The sequence below is a fragment of the Sesamum indicum genome, linkage group LG16, assembly GCF_000512975.1.
Source record: "Sesamum indicum cultivar Zhongzhi No. 13 linkage group LG16, S_indicum_v1.0, whole genome shotgun sequence".
NCBI classification, from domain to species: domain Eukaryota; kingdom Viridiplantae; phylum Streptophyta; class Magnoliopsida; order Lamiales; family Pedaliaceae; genus Sesamum; species Sesamum indicum.
In genome coordinates this window covers 284,500-302,515 of record NC_026160.1, presented here as the reverse complement: position 1 = coordinate 302,515, position 18,016 = coordinate 284,500, and the positions used below count along the sequence as shown (strand labels likewise).

At 32.7% G+C, this 18,016-nt stretch overlaps 2 protein-coding genes across 2 annotated transcripts; one reads left to right on the top strand and one right to left on the bottom strand.

Annotated features, from left to right (window-relative positions):
* On the bottom strand, positions 1,296–4,583 carry LOC105178454 (zingipain-2). The gene is made up of 2 exons (XM_011101922.2): positions 4,002–4,583; positions 1,296–2,139 (listed from the first exon to the last, which is right to left on the bottom strand). The coding sequence occupies exons 1-2, from the start codon at positions 4,444–4,446 to the stop codon at positions 1,538–1,540; spliced, it is 1,047 nt and encodes a 348-aa protein (XP_011100224.1). The 5' UTR covers positions 4,447–4,583; the 3' UTR covers positions 1,296–1,537.
* Positions 13,494–17,716, top strand: LOC105178453 (basic leucine zipper 61). The gene is made up of 5 exons (XM_011101921.2): positions 13,494–14,336; positions 14,644–14,734; positions 14,858–14,984; positions 16,595–16,773; positions 17,685–17,716. Exons 1-4 carry the CDS (start codon positions 13,696–13,698, stop codon positions 16,759–16,761), a joined length of 1,026 nt encoding a protein of 341 aa, XP_011100223.1. The 5' UTR covers positions 13,494–13,695; the 3' UTR covers positions 16,762–16,773; positions 17,685–17,716.

Genomic DNA, 18,016 nt, shown 5'->3' with positions numbered 1-18,016 from the left:
TAATAAATAAAATTTAATAAAATTATAACTATTTTAAAATATATGTATTTTAATTGAACAAACAAATACTTGATAAAATTGAGTAAGATTGGTCTTGTTGGAATCATTTGGACGATAGGATTCGAACGACTATGGTGTTCATTTGTGATTCGTCCTGACGGTGGAGAAATGGCAGCAAACAGCTTCAGCGCAAATTTTCGGCGGAAAAATCTTCAAATTTTCATATCTTAACAAATATTTAATAAAATTGAACTAGGTTGGTCTCGTTAGAACCGTTAAGTCGAGGCGAGTCCAGTGGTGGTGGTTCGTGATCGTGGGTCGCTCCGGTGGAAGCGAATCGACGGCTGAAAGGTGCGATGTTCGTGCTAAAAATTCATTATTTACGATTGATAAAACTTGAAACTGTTTGTGGGGAAATGTTCGTCTCATCAAGGGGAGTCAAACGATATATTTGATGGTTGACAACTCGCCATGATGGTTCCAAAATTTTAACAAGAAGTTGGCAACAATTCGTCGTGAAATAAAATAATTTTTTTTAAAAAAAAAAATTGTCACCGCGGTTCATACATTAAATTTTTTTTTTTCAAAACAATGTCACCGCGTTCTTTTTTTTTTTAAATAAAAAATTGTGGCACCGCTATGCCACTTACTTTTCTAAATTTTTGCAAAACACATTACTTTTTTAATTTTTCTTTTTTCTTATATTTTTTAAATAAATTCCCCCGATACCTTTACAATTATATAATTTTTGGACGGAGGTATGAAATTATTAACTTTACCTTTATAATACTTTTTTTATTTTTTTAAAAAATTATTAAAAAATCAAATTGGGTGGATGGGAAACTTATAAAAATTATTAAAAAAATTATCCACTTAGTGCACAAAAAAGATAGAAAATTTAAAAAAACAAAATTATAATTTTTATCCACAAGGGCATTTTGATTAGTTCATCACAAAATATAGACGAAAACCTAACGGATTGGACTAATTGTTAGATGACTATTAAAATCGGGGGGATTATTCGTAATTTTTCAAACAAAAAGAGGGTATTTATAATCATGCCAAACCTCAGAGGAAATAGTTGTAATTTACCCTTGTAATATTATATAATAATTTGTGATATTTAATCGTTTTTATAATTTTACTAATTCTTTGAGAATATTATTAAACATTGTATAACACATTTGCATCATATCATTCGATAATATCATGATTCGTCATAATGGATGTGAAAAAATACCTATCAATATTATGGCCGATACAACGACTTTGAACCATGAATCCAACATTATACATCATTGAACATTTTCAATTATTAAGTAATAAGATGAGAAACAAATCTCCATTCTTTACATAAAAGTCTCAGAAAGCGACTATGTTCTTGTTCCCGGCCCCATAGTTCATCTTTGGAGATGATGTCTATTATTGCCACTCATGATCTTATTGTGAGAATATTTATTTATCGACCCGCCATAAACGTACGCAAGCGTCGAAGACCTAAAGCCATGAGAAAACAAATTTCCACGACAAGGATTCGTCAAGAACGTCGTCCTTTGGTAGGGTAGCTGGCTTGCAAGGCAATGCCGCATGTCCCGCGCTTATCAGCAGAACCGCGCTTCATTTTGACGTAGCCGCTGTCGCCCCAAGTCGTGCCCCATGAGTTCTTCACAAGCCAGTACTTCTCACCGTTGTCTTCACCGTAGCCAACAATCGTAACCCCATGATTCAGATTGTTCCCACAATAGCCCGCGAACACCCCGCTAGAGTAGAACTGAAAGTCGTATCCGCCAGCATCAATGCCTACCGACACCGGCTGCTTAGCCACCGCAGCTTGTATCCTTTTCTCGTCCCTAGCTGGTATTGCTACGTAGCCGGTTATCTTTGCTGCTTTCATTTTTTCTTTGGTGGTGTTGCACATGCCTTCTTTCCCTTGATATGGATAGCGTTTTTCCGTGGTAATGCCGTGATTCTTGATTATGAATTGAAATGCTTTCTCCATGTATCCACCCCTACAGCCTTGGTTATCTGGAGTGGAGTCACAGTCCACGAGCTCTTGCTCGGACAGGGATACCAGTTTCCCTGTCTTGATCTTGGTGATGCCTTCTATTGCTGCTACTGCAGAGAATGCCCAGCAACTGCCTGTGATGAAAGATAGGTATTTGATCACTGCGCATGAATACTTTAGCAATAGGAATCAAGTTGTTGCATCAAAGTTCATCCAAGGAGATGGCCTCCAATTCTTATTGCATGTTTCTTGAGAGGAGGAAACCTGTGGATTATCTGTAATTAACCTCTAATTCACTACTGTTAATTATGTTATAATAGCTAGAAAAATTAGAAAGAAGAGTAAATTTGTTGGTGATAGCAACGAATTTAGCAATAAGAATTTCAAAGTTAACATTTAGAAACCAAATGTTTCCTTGTTATAATTAGAAATTAATTATTACGGTCAAGTAAATATTTTTTTTGTTAAATTTGTTGCTAACGTAAATTAGCAACAAATTCTTGTAATAATTGTATATTACTGCATTACAAAAAAAGAAAAAAAATTGCGACAAAAATTCAAGTGAAAATATTAATATTTTCAATAGTTATAAATTTAAGTGACATTCCCCCCCTCCCCCAAGAAAAATTGTCCGCAGACGAATTTTATTGAAAAGAAAAATGTAATTTTTATTTTATAAATATATAAGAGTGATATTTTTGGTCCACTTGAAATTTATTTTGACAATGAAAGACAATTATTTTAAAAAATGGCACATTAAGGAACTTTATCTTGAAAATTACCACCTTGGCCGGAAAAATTCATGTGACAGCTGCAAATTGGTGATATTTGTTTTCAGCTACAAATGTCTTCGATGTGCTATCTTTTTAAAAAAATATTATTCTTCAGTGCAAAAATCAATTAGACAATTGAAAATGTCATTCTCCTATATTTATAGGATGAAAATTATAATTTTTTCTTAAAAAAAGATAGCGACACATGTACGCTAACAATCTGGTAGATGTGCCGTTAATTGTCTACAATAATAAAAATTTATCACTAATAATTATATCGACAAAATCAAATTATTGTCACTTAGGGAATGTTTGAGCACGTTTAAAAAAAACGCTTTTCAGTTTTTGACTCCAATAAAATACTTTTGAAGTGTTTGGGATAATTACTTTTGCTTCTAAAACAGTTAAGAAAAGTGATTTTAGGCCAAAAGTTAGAAACATCTTAGGGATTACTTTTAGTTGCTGTGGTTTTTTTGTAAATAAATCCAATTTTGTTTATTACTACTTTACCCTTATTATAATAATCTTAATCCAACTTTACCCTTTTAATTTATTTTTATAATTGTATATGTAAAATTCATACCGGAGTTTTCAAATAATTTAAATTTTAAAAATAATTAAATTTACTCTTCCACATATTTAATATTTTAAGTTTTTTATATCTTATGTGCTATATCATCTAATTATATTATTTCATTCACATATTATTATTCGATTAATTAATAAATTAATTATTTTTTGCAATCATGCAAGTTTAATTATTGTATGTGAATCAATAATTATATTACTTAGTAGGAGCACTATTAATAAATATAAAATATTAATCGAAATAATGTTTATGATTTTTTATGGAAAAATAATTAATAGTGACAAACAATAAGTGAAATAATAGGCACAAAGATAGTATTTTTTTAACACGTAGGGACAAAACAGTTTTTTATCATTTAAGTTTATTTTAAAAGTGATTTTTTTCCAAACACTATTGAACTTAGCTTTTATCTAATCTTCACTTTTTTTACAAACATTATCAATTTTTCCTTCTGCTACAACTTTCAGCTTTTTTTACAAAAATCTCTTGTTTAAAAGTATTTTGTCGCTAATATTATCTTTTGTTGCGGCTATCGATACTCCAGGTAACAACGCGAGTAGTTAAGTATAGATATCTCATTTATCAGCAGGCTAAAATGTTTATCAGTATTGACAGAAAATAAAAGGTTTTGTACCACAAGTCCCTTGATCCTTGATTGGAGTCACAGCCTTGTGCTTCCTCCAGTCTACGCTGCGTGGTAAATCAGAAGAATTAAACGTGCTGTTCTGTGGTTTATGGGAATTCCCATGATTCCTGTACCCTAAGTAGATCGACTGAAACTCCAGGTTCGTCATGTCTGCAAACTGATTGTCAATGACAGTGTATCCACGATTCTGAGAGTTGGTGAAGTCGATGAACTGAACATTAGACTGGTAGATTCCAAACCGCAAATTCCACTCGTCTGTGCTGCTGTATCTTCGTCCGTATCGTTTTAGCCAATCTTTGTACCGTTTCTCCATGGATTCGGTTACGTTCTCCCTCTGCTGATCGTTCTCCAAATACGCATGTGACGAGACGAACAGAATGCACATGAGCACAACCCCACGGTGATAACTTGTCGTTATCGTTGGAGTTTTCATGGTTTGGCCCAATGCAGGATGAGTTGTGATGTCTATAGCTTGTTTACGATGTTTTGTTTGTCGATGTTTACATAACGTAGATGCCTGCTGGTTTGGTATACCAGTCTCACTGGCAATTCAGTTGGATTCATGTGTTTTTTGTTCTTGGCTTCCAGTGCTATATCTGTTGCTGAGGCAAGTTTGATGTGTTTTCCTTAGTCTAAGGTTCATGCTTCGTTTATGCGTGTAACTGTGTACACTTGCTAAATTCATTGGCAGCAATGAACTCATGAAGGTGAAATTCTGAAGTTCTTTTGGACCTCTATGGATCGATTTTCTCAAAATTGCCTAACATCGTTGTCTATGGTCGAGCTATGGCTCTATTTGTATTTTACGAGGTTAAATGTATTTTACCCCTTATGAAAATATTTTGATAAGCATAAAACTCCTTTTAAACTAAAATAGAGAGCAATGCAATCTTCAAACTTTTAAAAAGATGTTCATTGTCACCCACATCAAGGAGTCACTTTACCCAACCCCTTTTTTTAAAGGGATACTACATTATATTTGTTTGAAATTTGGTATAATTACATATGAATTCTCAGGAATTTAAAAAATTACACCAAGTATTCTTTACGTTTAGTTTTGTTCAACAGATAAATTTATGACATTCGTCGATATCAGCAAAAAAGGTGAATGAATATTCCAATATATATTTACACCGAAAGACTTATTACAGGCTCATTACATGTCAAATAATTTTTTTTTAATCAAACTATAAAAGTCACGCACAATATACCAACGATATTATGAAAAATTAATTGGAGAAAGAATGTCAGATGGGAATTAATTATTGAGCCTAGAAGCTTGCTCCCAATTTTGACCAACTCCAAGCCCGAATACAAAAATACATTAACATGGAGGGAGGCTGCACTAGGAAGTACAAGCATGAAATCCTCATTGAAAAATGCAAGAACAGAAAGGTGAGGCTCTGCTCCATGAAGATTTAAGGAATAATCCCTCCTTGGTGGAGGCACACAAGCCCTCTTTCATAGAGGCATTTAAATCCTTCTTCAGGTAGGCATCTAGGACCTTTTCCAGGAAAGCACATGAGCTCTCTTCTAAGCAGACACAAAAGCTCTGTATTCCACATGTATAGGCATAAAAAGCCTTGCTGCGAGTGGACATTTGTCGCTCCTCCGATGAGGCCCCTAAGCCCTTCTTCGAGTAGACACCTTCAAATAATTCATCTTCGATGGAGGCACACAAATCTCATTCGTTCAAACACAAAAACCCTATTCATAATACACATTTGTACTGTTAACATTTTCATGCAGAAAAATAAAGTCCTGGGCATAGAAGGCACTTATTAAGTCCTCCCTGGGGGCTCACAAGCCCTCATTCGTAGAATCACATATGCTTTGCTCCAAGTAGGTATCTTCAGAAAAGCACTGCTCCCCACAAGCATGAAATAAACTCTTCTTTCTCTAATCATGCTTGTGCTACTAACATTTCTTTGCAGGAATGGGAAAAAAAATGGCTTCCTCTTCATGCCAGTTTATTGTCTTTGCTAGATGAAGACATTTGCTTTAATAAGTGGGGAAGTCTTCACCTATTAGTCTTGAAGGACTGAATGTTGCCCATAAAAATAAATTGATCCAAAGAGGCCTAAGTAATCCAACAGGAAAAGAAAACCGCAAGAGTCCAAAATAATGCAAGGCCAAAGATGCCCCCAAGAGGCTTTCAAGAAGCTCAGTCCAAGTATAGTCCTTAAGGAATCCAATAGGTGGTGCTCCCAAGTAATGAATTGACCAAAAACAAAACCCAACTAGCCCAAATTTGAAAGATCCTAAATTCGAGACAGTTTGAAAAGCCTACAAGAAAGCTCAGAGACTTGGAATCTCCTAGCCAAAGTCAAGGATCACGTAGCGTCCAACGGTGGCCTAGGTGGTATCTGATGAGAGACAAATTACTAAAAATACCAAAGTATCCCTCATTAAGGGTAAAAAGGACATTCATGCTGAAAATCTGCCCCTAGCTAAAGTTATTAAGAAATATGGAAATCCGCGTGCGTAATCAAGGGCCAAGATCGTGGATTTCCGCCCGTTATGCTATCAGACGCTTGATCAATGACAAACGTACAATTAGAGGCTTAAGGTCCATGATTACGACACGTGGCAGGTCATCATAATCAACTCTAGCTCTATAAATACATTGTGCCTAAACCAGTTAAAGGTAATTCATTTTCTATTAAGTCCAGTTACCTAATTCTGCGTACAATTATACATCTAGACTAGAAACTAACTTGAGCGTCGGAATGTCTTCGTTTGAGGACCGACCCGACTAGCTTGACGTGCTTTCTGATCCTTAGGAATTATCAAAGATTTGGGAGTGACGTGGCGCGATCTAGATCGCTGATCAAGGTCACCTTATTCGAGCCCGATCAGTATCCACTAAGACTTCTGAGGGCATCAGATAAGGACCAACCTCCTTCTTAATTAGGATCACGTGGTGCCCCCAGCCAAATGTAACCCCTAAACTCTAAAATCTTGGACTTGGGTTGGGGGAAAGTCTCCTCAACCTACTCTTTTAAAAATTTAGGAAGACATCCTTATCCTCTAAGATACCCTTATCTACAGCGGGCCTCCAACTTTATGCAACCACTTTGTATCATATTCCACCAAATTTGTGAGAATCGTCCACTAAATCCATAGGGAATTTGGTTTTCTCCATCCGACTGATGATTGCCTACAAGTTAAGAGCTCTCGTAGAAGGAGAAAACAACTTGATCTTCATACTACAACTTTAATTTAGCTGAAAGAAACTCTTTCGTACCAAGAGTTTTATTTCAATGTTAATCTCTCTCTTGTACAAAAAAAATGAGGAATAACACTCATTTTCACTCATTTACAATCTTCCATTTTCCAACACTTTATTTCACTACTTTCTATTCCAAGTGGGATGTTTTTTTTTCTCGCATCAGTTAGTATTTTACTTTAGTTCATCCTTCGTATAAATGACGATTTTTCCTACCCAAAACAAAATTATCTATTTATATGATTTTAAATTTTAATAATTAAATAGTTTTTCCGATCATTATTATAGTATGAAAACTTATTACCAAACACTGCAACATCTTATTTATCCCAGCACTCTAAAAACTTATTTTTAAAATAAAATTTAATATTTTTAAATTTATAACATCTCATAAATCCCTTTAAATAAATTTAATAAAAAAAAACACTCTCTCAATCACAAATTCCCACTCAAACCATTTTCTATTCCCCAGAAACAAAAAGTCAGCAGAATGCTTCATCTCTCAGCAGTAGTGTATATATACACACATTAATCATCAAGTGACAGCAAAACCTGAGTCTACAACTATGATGATTAGTGCGTCGCCACAAACAAATGGCATAAAAAACGCATAAATTCCAGTATAGGGGAAGGTGCGTAGAAATAGGGTTGAGCAGAAAGAGAGAGAGAGAGATGGGGAGAAAAGGGACACATGCCCCTACATGTGGGTATAGTTTGGAGACAAAGTAAAGGGGAGTTAGGGCGTGCAAACACTTCACATGCCCTATACATCATCCCTTTTCAACACCCTCACTTCCCACAGCTCACTACTGCCCTCCAATATCCACCCAATACCCCCCTTTTTCTTAAATTACCCCAATCATTGAAATTTATAGTTAGGATAAATTACATTAACACCATTTGATATTAAATTTAATTATATAAATATTTTTTATCGTTTCTAAAATTACGTATACAGTACTCCTAATAGAATATTAATATAATTTATCGAGGTAAATATATTTTTAGTCCCATAAAATAAGGGTAAATTTTATTTTAGTACCACAATTATGGCTTTTAGTTCCATAAAACTCAAAATCACCCCTTTTTAATCCCAACAAGTGTGATTTTGGGATTTTTTTAGTCCCAAAACTGCAATGCATTTTTAGTGTTAAACAATGCCTCTTTAGTTCTAAAACACAATGCATATGGCTTTTTGGGACTAAAAAAAGCGTGATTATGAGTTTTACGGGACTAAAAGCAACACTTGTTATAGTTGTAGTACTAAAAAAATTTTGCCCTTATTTTATAGGACTAAAAAAATATTTTGCCCTCATTTATCTCAAGGGTGTTGTGTAAGTCTTTGCATTGAGTTATCGCTATAAATTATAACTACAATCTTAGGAGGTATACTCATAATTTTGTAAAGGATACGGAGTGTTTGTATAATTAAACTTATCCTCAGACATTGTCAATGTAATTTAATTACCCTAAGTATTAATTTTCATGTTGGCTCAAAAACTTGTGTAATACTAGCGATTTGAGCTAATTTAAATTTTTATTATATTCAATTAAAAAATTAAATAGCTGATAAAACATGAAAAAAACCTCAAATATCTATGAGAGAAGATTGTGGATAAGAAGTTAACTGTAAATTAAGAGATGGTGGAAAAATAATTGTGTTTAAGGGTGTTTTATTTGATATCCATATTATCTATCAATGATAATTATTATTAGTCTCTTCCATTTAATTAATATTACTAGTGTGGTTAACTGCACATGCATGCAATGTGTGTCTACATATTAATCATAATTATGATTATAACAATAAAAAGTTATAAAAATAATTATTGAAAAGATTGATGGTTCAAATCAATTAAAGTAAAATATAAATTAAAAATTATCTATTATTAAAAGAAGTCAATAAAGAAGAACAAAAGCAAACTAATTTTCTAATATAAAATAAGAAACATCACTACAAGACGTAACATTTAATTATAGTTATTATCTATAATTAAAAATAAATAATTATAGTAAATAGTTATTTCACAATCATATATATGTTATGTGTGCACATATAAATCATAATTAAAATTATAATAATTAAAAATCATAAAATAAAAAGTATGCCGTTTACGGAAGAGATTGATGGTACAAAACAATTTAAGTAAAAAAATTAGCTTTAATTAAAAAAGAAGTCATAACGAAGAAAAAAGCAAAATAATTTTCTAATACATAATAAGGTTGAAAATCACTACAAGAAACACAATCATACTTGAAGTGGTTTTACATCCATCATCTCGATAAATTGAGCAATGCATCAATTTAATTAATATATTAATATGACTAGAAATAATAATTCACAGAAAGTGAGACAAATATGCACATAATTAAAGTAGAATTAATACTCACACATTCGATGAGATTCGAACCATAACGTCGGATTTATTCATAGAACCTGACTCTAATTACTAGATTAAGACCTCATTGATATATTGACTATATATTAATTAATGATACGAAAATAGTATGTGAGTTCTGACCTAATAATTGTTGATAATTTAATTAATATCGACTAAAATTGTCGCAACGACTCTCTATATGTTGCCTTTTTCATTGTCCCTATAGTTATTGTTACTGAAAAGTTTGTGAAAAACATTTTGTGGAGAGATATTTAATTTAATTAATGATAATAGATATTATGGACTAATATTTCATCATTTATGTAAAGTGCATGCAGCACCCTCAAACTACCAATTATACCCTTAATTGTGTACCAATATAATTATATATTAATCTACTAGTTGTTGAGGCAGATCATCCCACATGCATATAATAAATAATTTTTCATTCTTTGAAATATATTATAAATAAGATAAAATATATAAATTGATATATTACATTAAAAGAAAGAAAGAAAAAAAAAACTGATTTACCAGTTAATGTAAAATATGAACAATTAACTTAGCTATCTTATCCGTTGAAGGGCACTTATAACTTCACAAAAAATTGATGCGGCAGTGTCATTAACCACCATATGTGAGTATGGATGGTCTTTCTTTATTATATTAGTCTAGATACTAACAAAAAAAAAAAAAAAAACTTTTCACTCACAATTGACAATTTGTGACACCACAACATCAAATTTAAACTATTATTATTTATTTATTCACTACAAGAAAATGGCTCAATAGCAACGAAAAAAATTAGTATCGAACTAATTAGCAAGTAAAATTTTCATTGCTAATTTGCATTGTTTAATAAAAGAAATTTACTTGCTAATAAATTCAGCAACAAAAATTTACTTGCTAATGAATTTAGCAAATAATTATTTAAAATATATTGATGTAAATTAGTAACAAAAGTTTTATTTGTTAATTAACTCGATGCTGATTTTAGCATCAAATTTTTTCTACGCTATTAAATCATTTTCTTCTAGTGATTTTAAATGGTCCACATCATCTTTTGACCGCATGTTTATCCTACACTTTTACCATATTCATCACTTGCTCGATTTTTAATTATATTTTAATTTTTGTTCTTAAAATTTGTTCCTAAGTCTTCAGTTTATTGTACACCAATAGCCCTAAGGTGAGTAGAGCAAGTGATGCTTGTCCTACACTTTCACCCATATTCTATACTATCATATTTGTAAATATGATGGTAAATTTTAATTTAGGATAATTGGACTCCCTTTTTCTAAAGTTTGGTGTATTTATATGTAGACCCCTCGTAATTTAGGAATTTGCATCTAGCACCCTTGAGATTTGCTTCAATCTAACAAATAAGTTCCTCTATTAGTCAAAATTTATCAATGAATTATTACTGATTTATTAAAGGTCAAATAATTTTTTTTATGATCAAATTACTCTCATATGTCTTCGCGCGTTAATAAATGTGAGGAGGTATATTTTCACCATTATAATGATAGTTTAGTTAGAAAAAAATTATTTGACCTGCAATAAGTCAGTAATAAGTCAATCGAGGGCATATATCGATTTTCATTAAGCTTTTTTTTTTTTTTGTTAATATCAACAAATTCATTGAATTTTGACTAAAAGATGGTCTTATTTGTTAGATGAAAGCAAACCTCAGGGGTTCTAGATATAATTTTCTAATATCCCTTTCAGAAAGAGGGTCTTATTTGTTATATGGAAGCAAACCTCGGGGGTGCTAGATACAATTTTCTAATATCCCTTTTAGTTTTCATTCAATATTTTTGTTAATATCAACAAATTCAATAAATTTTAACTAATGAATTTGTTAGATGGAAGCAAACTTCAGAATTACTAAATGTAATTTTTTAAATTATAAGAGATTTACGTATAATTACACCCATTTTTCTAAAAAAAAGTATAAACATCCCATAAATATATATATATATATATAGATATATAATTAATTCAAGCATCAAGATGTGGACGTAACTCAACCCAAAATACAATAACAGCCAACATATGATTGGTTGGATTACCAAGACAAAAATTGTACCAAGTACATTATGAAAGCTTTTAATTAGGTACTTAACAGCTCTCCTTGGAACTTTCATTGAGCCCAACCCAACTGTTGCTCCAAATCCAACTTTATTAGTGTACTCTTTTGACAGACATTTTGGGATACAGTCTGTTCTGCTACAGAAAAGATCTTCAGGAACGTTCTCACACATGCTCTTGCCATATGTATCACATTGCACCACAGCTGACTTATCACTCTACTATTGGCACACCACCAACACACACTACACTCCCACCCATTACACACACATCATCATCATTCTCTTTCACACCCAAACTATGGTTCAACATGCACTAAAGTTTGCTCCCCTGTGCCCTCTGAATTTTGGGTTTTTTTTTTTAGTATATTGGGTATATGATCCTTTCTTGCCTAAGGAAATTTTAGTTTGAATTGGGTTTCGTCATATCTAAATTAATTATATAATAAATATAAAATACGTATTTATTATATGATTAGTATATAAAGATGATAACTAGAACAGATAATTTAGGGGCCTATTTTGTTTGGATTTGGGGATGAATTAAGTTTTTTAAGTCTGACTGGGTCCAGAGCAGTTCTTGAATTTTCCCGTTAATCTCCATGGGATAATGTTTAAAATTTGATGAATTTATTTAGGATATTTTATTTCTATTCATTGTATTCAATATTTAGAATAAATCTTTGTCACTAGAAGGAAATTGACTATTGGCTACAATTTGGTAAATAATTATTATTAATTATGATTAATAAAAAATTTATGCAAAACTTGAATTATCCACCATGTAAACTACTTTGCCATGGCTATGGCCCATAAGAAATGTTTTTTTCTTGCAAAAACTACGATCAATAACTGTTGTATGACCGTAGTCGTAACTATTTACTATAATTATTTATTTTTAATCATGACAATTAATCATGATTAAATATTAAATTCCTTCCTAGTGTATACAGCCATAATAATAGTTTATTGGATATTTATAAATAATAAACTTATTTGCTCGAATAATTATATCGATTAATTGAAGAAAAGAAAGGAAAAAAAAACGAATCTTGCAGGTTAAACCATTTGAATCCGAGAGCGAGGTGAGGTACGTTTTCAAATCCTATTGAAATCGAGGTAAGGTTGGACATGTCGACTATTTTGTTAAGAGAAAACAGATCAGTTGGAGTCGAATTTGACAAAATCCATCCAAAAATTACTTTATACCTACTTTTATTAGTTTACATTTATTATATAATTGATTCCATTAGTCCAAAATTAATGATCAAATAAAAAATTCCCTGATCACCAGCTCTAGGTAGGAATTTTTCACCTCATACCCCTCTTGATCAAAATCTTGGTTAACCTTTTCCATTCAAGAATCACTCACGTACATAAAAATATATTAATGTACTTGGTATGATGAGTTTTGATGAGTAAAGTGAGGGGATGATTGATCCAACGGCCAGGAGGAGTGGAGGAATAGGTGAGGCGAACACAGAGGAATGTTGTCTGATGAAATCTTAAATTATGAGAGCATTATTATAAGGTTGGAGGCCACAAGGGCACGTGGTTTCTGATTCCTCCGATTTAATAAACTACTGACTTCTTTCCAGCCCCCACCCCCAACCCCCCCCCCCCCACCCCCACCCCCTACCAGCTGTCGATAGCTGTCCTAATCCTCCCCCCATGTGACCCCACCATCATAGCCAGAGAGAAAAAGAGACATTTTTCATTTTTTTAATTTTTTGAGATAATATTGAGAGACAGAGAGAGAGAGAGAATGGGGTCATGAGCAGTTGTGAATGGGATGATGAGAGATGTTTCCTAATTGTGGCTATCTACTGTTCTTGAAATTTTGCTTTTTTAACAATTTGCATGTGATTTAGGGTTTGTGTGTATATATATATAAGGCCCTGCTTGGGAACATCTTGTAGTTTGGGTCATTTCACTCCGTTTTGGTGAGTACAAAGTGATCCAATTCCCTAGTTGCAAGAAATATGGCACATTTGCCACCAAAAGTGCCTAGCATGACTCACAACTGGCCTGACTTCTCACACCAAAAGATTGAGGGATTGGGGATCATCAACAACAACCCCCCTTCATGGGTTGATGAGTTCCTCGACTTCTCGTCGGCCCGCCGTGGGTCCCACAGGCGGTCTATGAGCGACTCCATCGCCTTTCTCGAGCCCCCCATGGTGGAGGAGTGCCGGAGGTCGTCCGCCATCATGATCCCGGGAGATCATCATCATCATCCTCATCACGAGTGGCGTAGGCAGCCCCCAGGGCCACCGCGATGGTGGGGTGGCGGTGGTGGTCATCATGACTTTGACAGATTCGACGACGACCAGCTGATGTCAATGTTCACGGACGACCTAGTCGGGGGAGCAGGGCCCACAGCCACCATGTCGTGCTCGAACCCCTCATCGCCGTCGGATCACAACAGCATCAATGATGATGATAAGTTACAAGGCCTTAATTCATCTGATCATCTCCAGCAGCAGCAGCAGCAGCAGGTGCACCCCAAGAGTGAGCCTGAGGAAGTGCAGAGCTCATGCAAATCCGAGGGAGTAAATGGTGTACATGCAACCACCACAGACAATTCCGGTGAAAAGATTTATGACCCCAAGAGGATTAAGAGGTACTCATCATTCCCCTATACATAATTATGCATGAAAATCTCTCTCTCTCTATATATATATATATGAAAAATTCTTATTTTTTGATCGAATCAAACGTATTACAAAGCAATCACGCTTGTTTTGTGATTGCTTACTTTTTCTAAACTGTATATCAATTACACGGCAAGTGTATTTCAATTTTCATATAATTTGTTTAGGTTTAGCCGAACCGAATCCAAATTATACTTTATCATATATATATGTTAAAATTAAATTCTAATTGTAAATATTATGTTAATTATCTGAATTAATTTAATTTTTTGTCAGAATTTTGGCTAACCGGCAATCTGCTCAGAGGTCAAGAGTGAGGAAATTACAGTACATATCTGAGCTAGAACGCAGTGTTACTTCACTTCAAGTATGTCAACTATAATTAAATATTTTGGTATATATATTTGCCTTAATTATTTCTTCTATTTTCCAAATATATATATACAGTTATTAATTAAAATTATTGAATTATGGAAATGGTGTGAATTAGGCTGAAGTTTCAGTGTTATCACCACGAGTAGCATTTCTGGACCATCAGCGCTTGGTGCTAAATGTGGACAACAGTGTTCTCAAGCAAAGAATAGCAGCTTTAGCCCAAGACAAAGTTTTCAAAGATGGTAAGAAAAATTATTCTTTTTTTAAATAAAAAGTAATATTATGCATAGATATATATAGGATTAAATGCTATTTATCCTCTGTGATATTGTAAATTGAAAAATTACTTTCGTATGAAAAAAAAAATATCAAGTAAATTGCTTCATTTTAAACAATATAAGGAGGTATTTCGTTTTTTTTTTTTCATAAGGAGATAATTTGCTCATTTGCAATATCAGGAAAGAGTTGCTTGCATATTTTTCATTGTATATATATAATTGTGTTTGGATCAAAAAATAAAATAATTTTCACATCGTATAAATTAAGAATATTGTTAATATTCTTTTTATGACATTAATATTTCATTTTTTTATGATATTATTATATGTTTTTTGAAGAGCTCGCCACTTTATATGGCTATATAGTACGAATTTATGATTTTTCTCCTTTACAATTAATTAAGGGGAAAAATGCAAGCAACCCCATTGTGATATTGCAAATGAGCAAATTACCCCCTTGTGAAAAAATAAATAGCGATTTACTTTCCTATATTTTTTAAAATACAACAATTTACCCTCCTATGATTTTTAAAATGAAGCAATCTACCTCCCTATATAAGGAGGTAAATTGCTTCATTTTAAAAAGTATAAGGAGGTAAATTGCTATATTTTTTTCATAAGGGGGTAATGTGCTCATTTTAATATCACAGGGGGATAAATTGCTATTCACCCATTAATTAAGTTGGTGTATAGAGTAATGTACTGTGTCCACATGCATGAACAATTAAAAATGTAAATAAACCAACTTGGATTCAATATAGAATAATTGAAAAAAAAAATGCAAATTAATCTTCATATAGATATATATATCTGAGCAGATGTGAATAATAAATGTGACAGCAACAAGCCTTTGCCATCCATCCATCAGATCACAAGCACTCACTGCTCATATATATATATATATATATATATATATAGTGTGTGTGTGTGTTTCTTGATTCATTACAGTACTTAGGAAAGAAAATAGTGTTTGTCTTAGCATCGATCATTGGGCTTAGGTAGTTAAGGTCGAACATTATCATATTTACAATGTTTATTTAAATTCTTATTAAAATATTTGATGAGATTAAACATACATTTTAATTTATGTATTAATTCCCACATGGTTCGAAAATAGTATTTGTATTTTAGAGAATTACATACTAATTTAAACTATATTTATATGACACATAAAATACAAAGATTCATACCATCCCATGTGAGAAAAACCCACTTCATCATACACTGCTTTGCTAGCTGTACTCCGGATCAGATTTGATCAAATCGAACCACTCATATTATAAGTATGATAAATTTATAGTGTGATTGATCATTCTTTTTGAACTGGACACCAATTATGTGTATCAAGTGCATTACACATATCATATGATATTAATTAGAGATGTAGGTCCGGTCAGGACCAAACCTGGTTGTCCTCGATTATCTATTATCTCGTATTTTACATGAACTTTGTCCCACTTTAAATGTATATCTCTTAAAATAAAAATTCTCTCTCGATCTCTTACTACGGAGATTTAATATTATAAATTTAGTTTAATCAACTACAAAATAATTAATTAGGGTTGTTTTGATAGCTCATCAAGAAGCACTGAAGAGGGAAATTGAGAGGCTGAGGCAAATATACTACCAACAGAACATGAAGAAGATGGAGAATGGGAGCGGGGCGCAGCCCAACTCACCACCAAGAGCTGCTGATCATACGAACTGCCCTGCCGAGAAAGAGCAACTAGCAGTCAATTGACATATTCCTAAGGTAACTCAACTCATATATACTTCCTCTTTAGATTCTTGTGACATGGCTTTGAAGCAAGAATTGCACCAATTTTTATCACATCTCCGCTTATTCTTTACAAATTACTTATTCATCTCCTAACACTACAAAAGTCAAACAAATCAATGCATTTTCTGCCTCGTAACTTAGATCCAGTACATTTTTAAATCAATTATTCCTGAGATTTTTTAAAATAATCCCATAATTGGCATAAGGTCTCATTTTTAGTACTTTTGCCGCCTGTCGTCAGGAAAATGATGGAAATTATAGTATGCATGTCATGTGGCGTTTTTAGAATGATACGTGGCATGCACATGGTATTTTCATTAATTTTCTAATAGAAGTCGATAAGAGGACTAAAAGTGAGAATATTTTAAAGTTATAGGATTATTTTCGATAATTCCATTGCTCTAAACCTGTACAGGGCCTAAATTATGGGACAAAAAAATGCAATTTATCCAAGAAAACTTAAGTTATAAATATTGGTCCCACTATTGAGCAACACTTAGTTATGATTAAATCTTTTGTTGTTGTTTTCAGACCTGATCAATATCTTAGTTCCGTATGCTGAAACAACGGCTAATAAATGTATCACAATAATGATTAACTATTATTTACTACAAATTTTTATTTTTAATCATAACAATCAGTAATGACAAAATATCATATTTCTTATAGTGGAATAATAATTAACTAGTATTTACTATAATTTTTTACTTTTAATCGTACCAGTTAGTAACAACAAAATATCAAATTTCTTCCGCGTTCCATTAAATTAATATCAAATAATATATTACCACATTTGCTTATAGTAGTCTAAAACATCATTGTTGACAGTGAAACTTCAACATTTGGTGTTGCTAATTAAAAAGGTGCAATTTCCACTTGTGCAGGAATATAATCAAATGAAGCAATCACTTCCAAATAAAAGCAGGCTGCAAACTCATTGCTGTGAACCAGATTATGAGGCCAACTCTACCTACTAATCTTGTTCACTAATAAAAAGCCCTTCTTTTTTTGGGCTTAGGAAAAAAAATTAATTTCTATCTTCCCCCCCTAAGTTTAGGAATGAGTGTGTTTTGATTTAATTTTTTCTTGTGTACCAATCATTATTTTTTTCAAAAGACTTGGATTTGGTTAGGGCAAGTGATGAGAGTTGGGTTGGGGTGTATGTATGAAATGTGGATGATGATGTAGTGAAGAAGGAGGTCATTTGATGTCAGGT

Excerpts from the sequence above, each read along its gene's own strand:
- LOC105178454 (XM_011101922.2), bottom strand. The coding sequence starts at position 4,446 with ATGAAAACTCCAACGATAACGACAAGTTATCACCGTGGGGTTGTGCTC. Across the intron at positions 2,140-4,001 it reads CAAGGATCAAGGGACTTGTG|GCAGTTGCTGGGCATTCTCT; the intron begins GTACAAAACCTT and ends CTTTCATCACAG.
- LOC105178453 (XM_011101921.2), top strand. The coding sequence starts at position 13,696 with ATGGCACATTTGCCACCAAAAGTGCCTAGCATGACTCACAACTGGCCT. Across the intron at positions 14,337-14,643 it reads GACCCCAAGAGGATTAAGAG|AATTTTGGCTAACCGGCAAT; the intron begins GTACTCATCATT and ends ATTTTTTGTCAG. Across the intron at positions 14,735-14,857 it reads GCAGTGTTACTTCACTTCAA|GCTGAAGTTTCAGTGTTATC; the intron begins GTATGTCAACTA and ends GGTGTGAATTAG.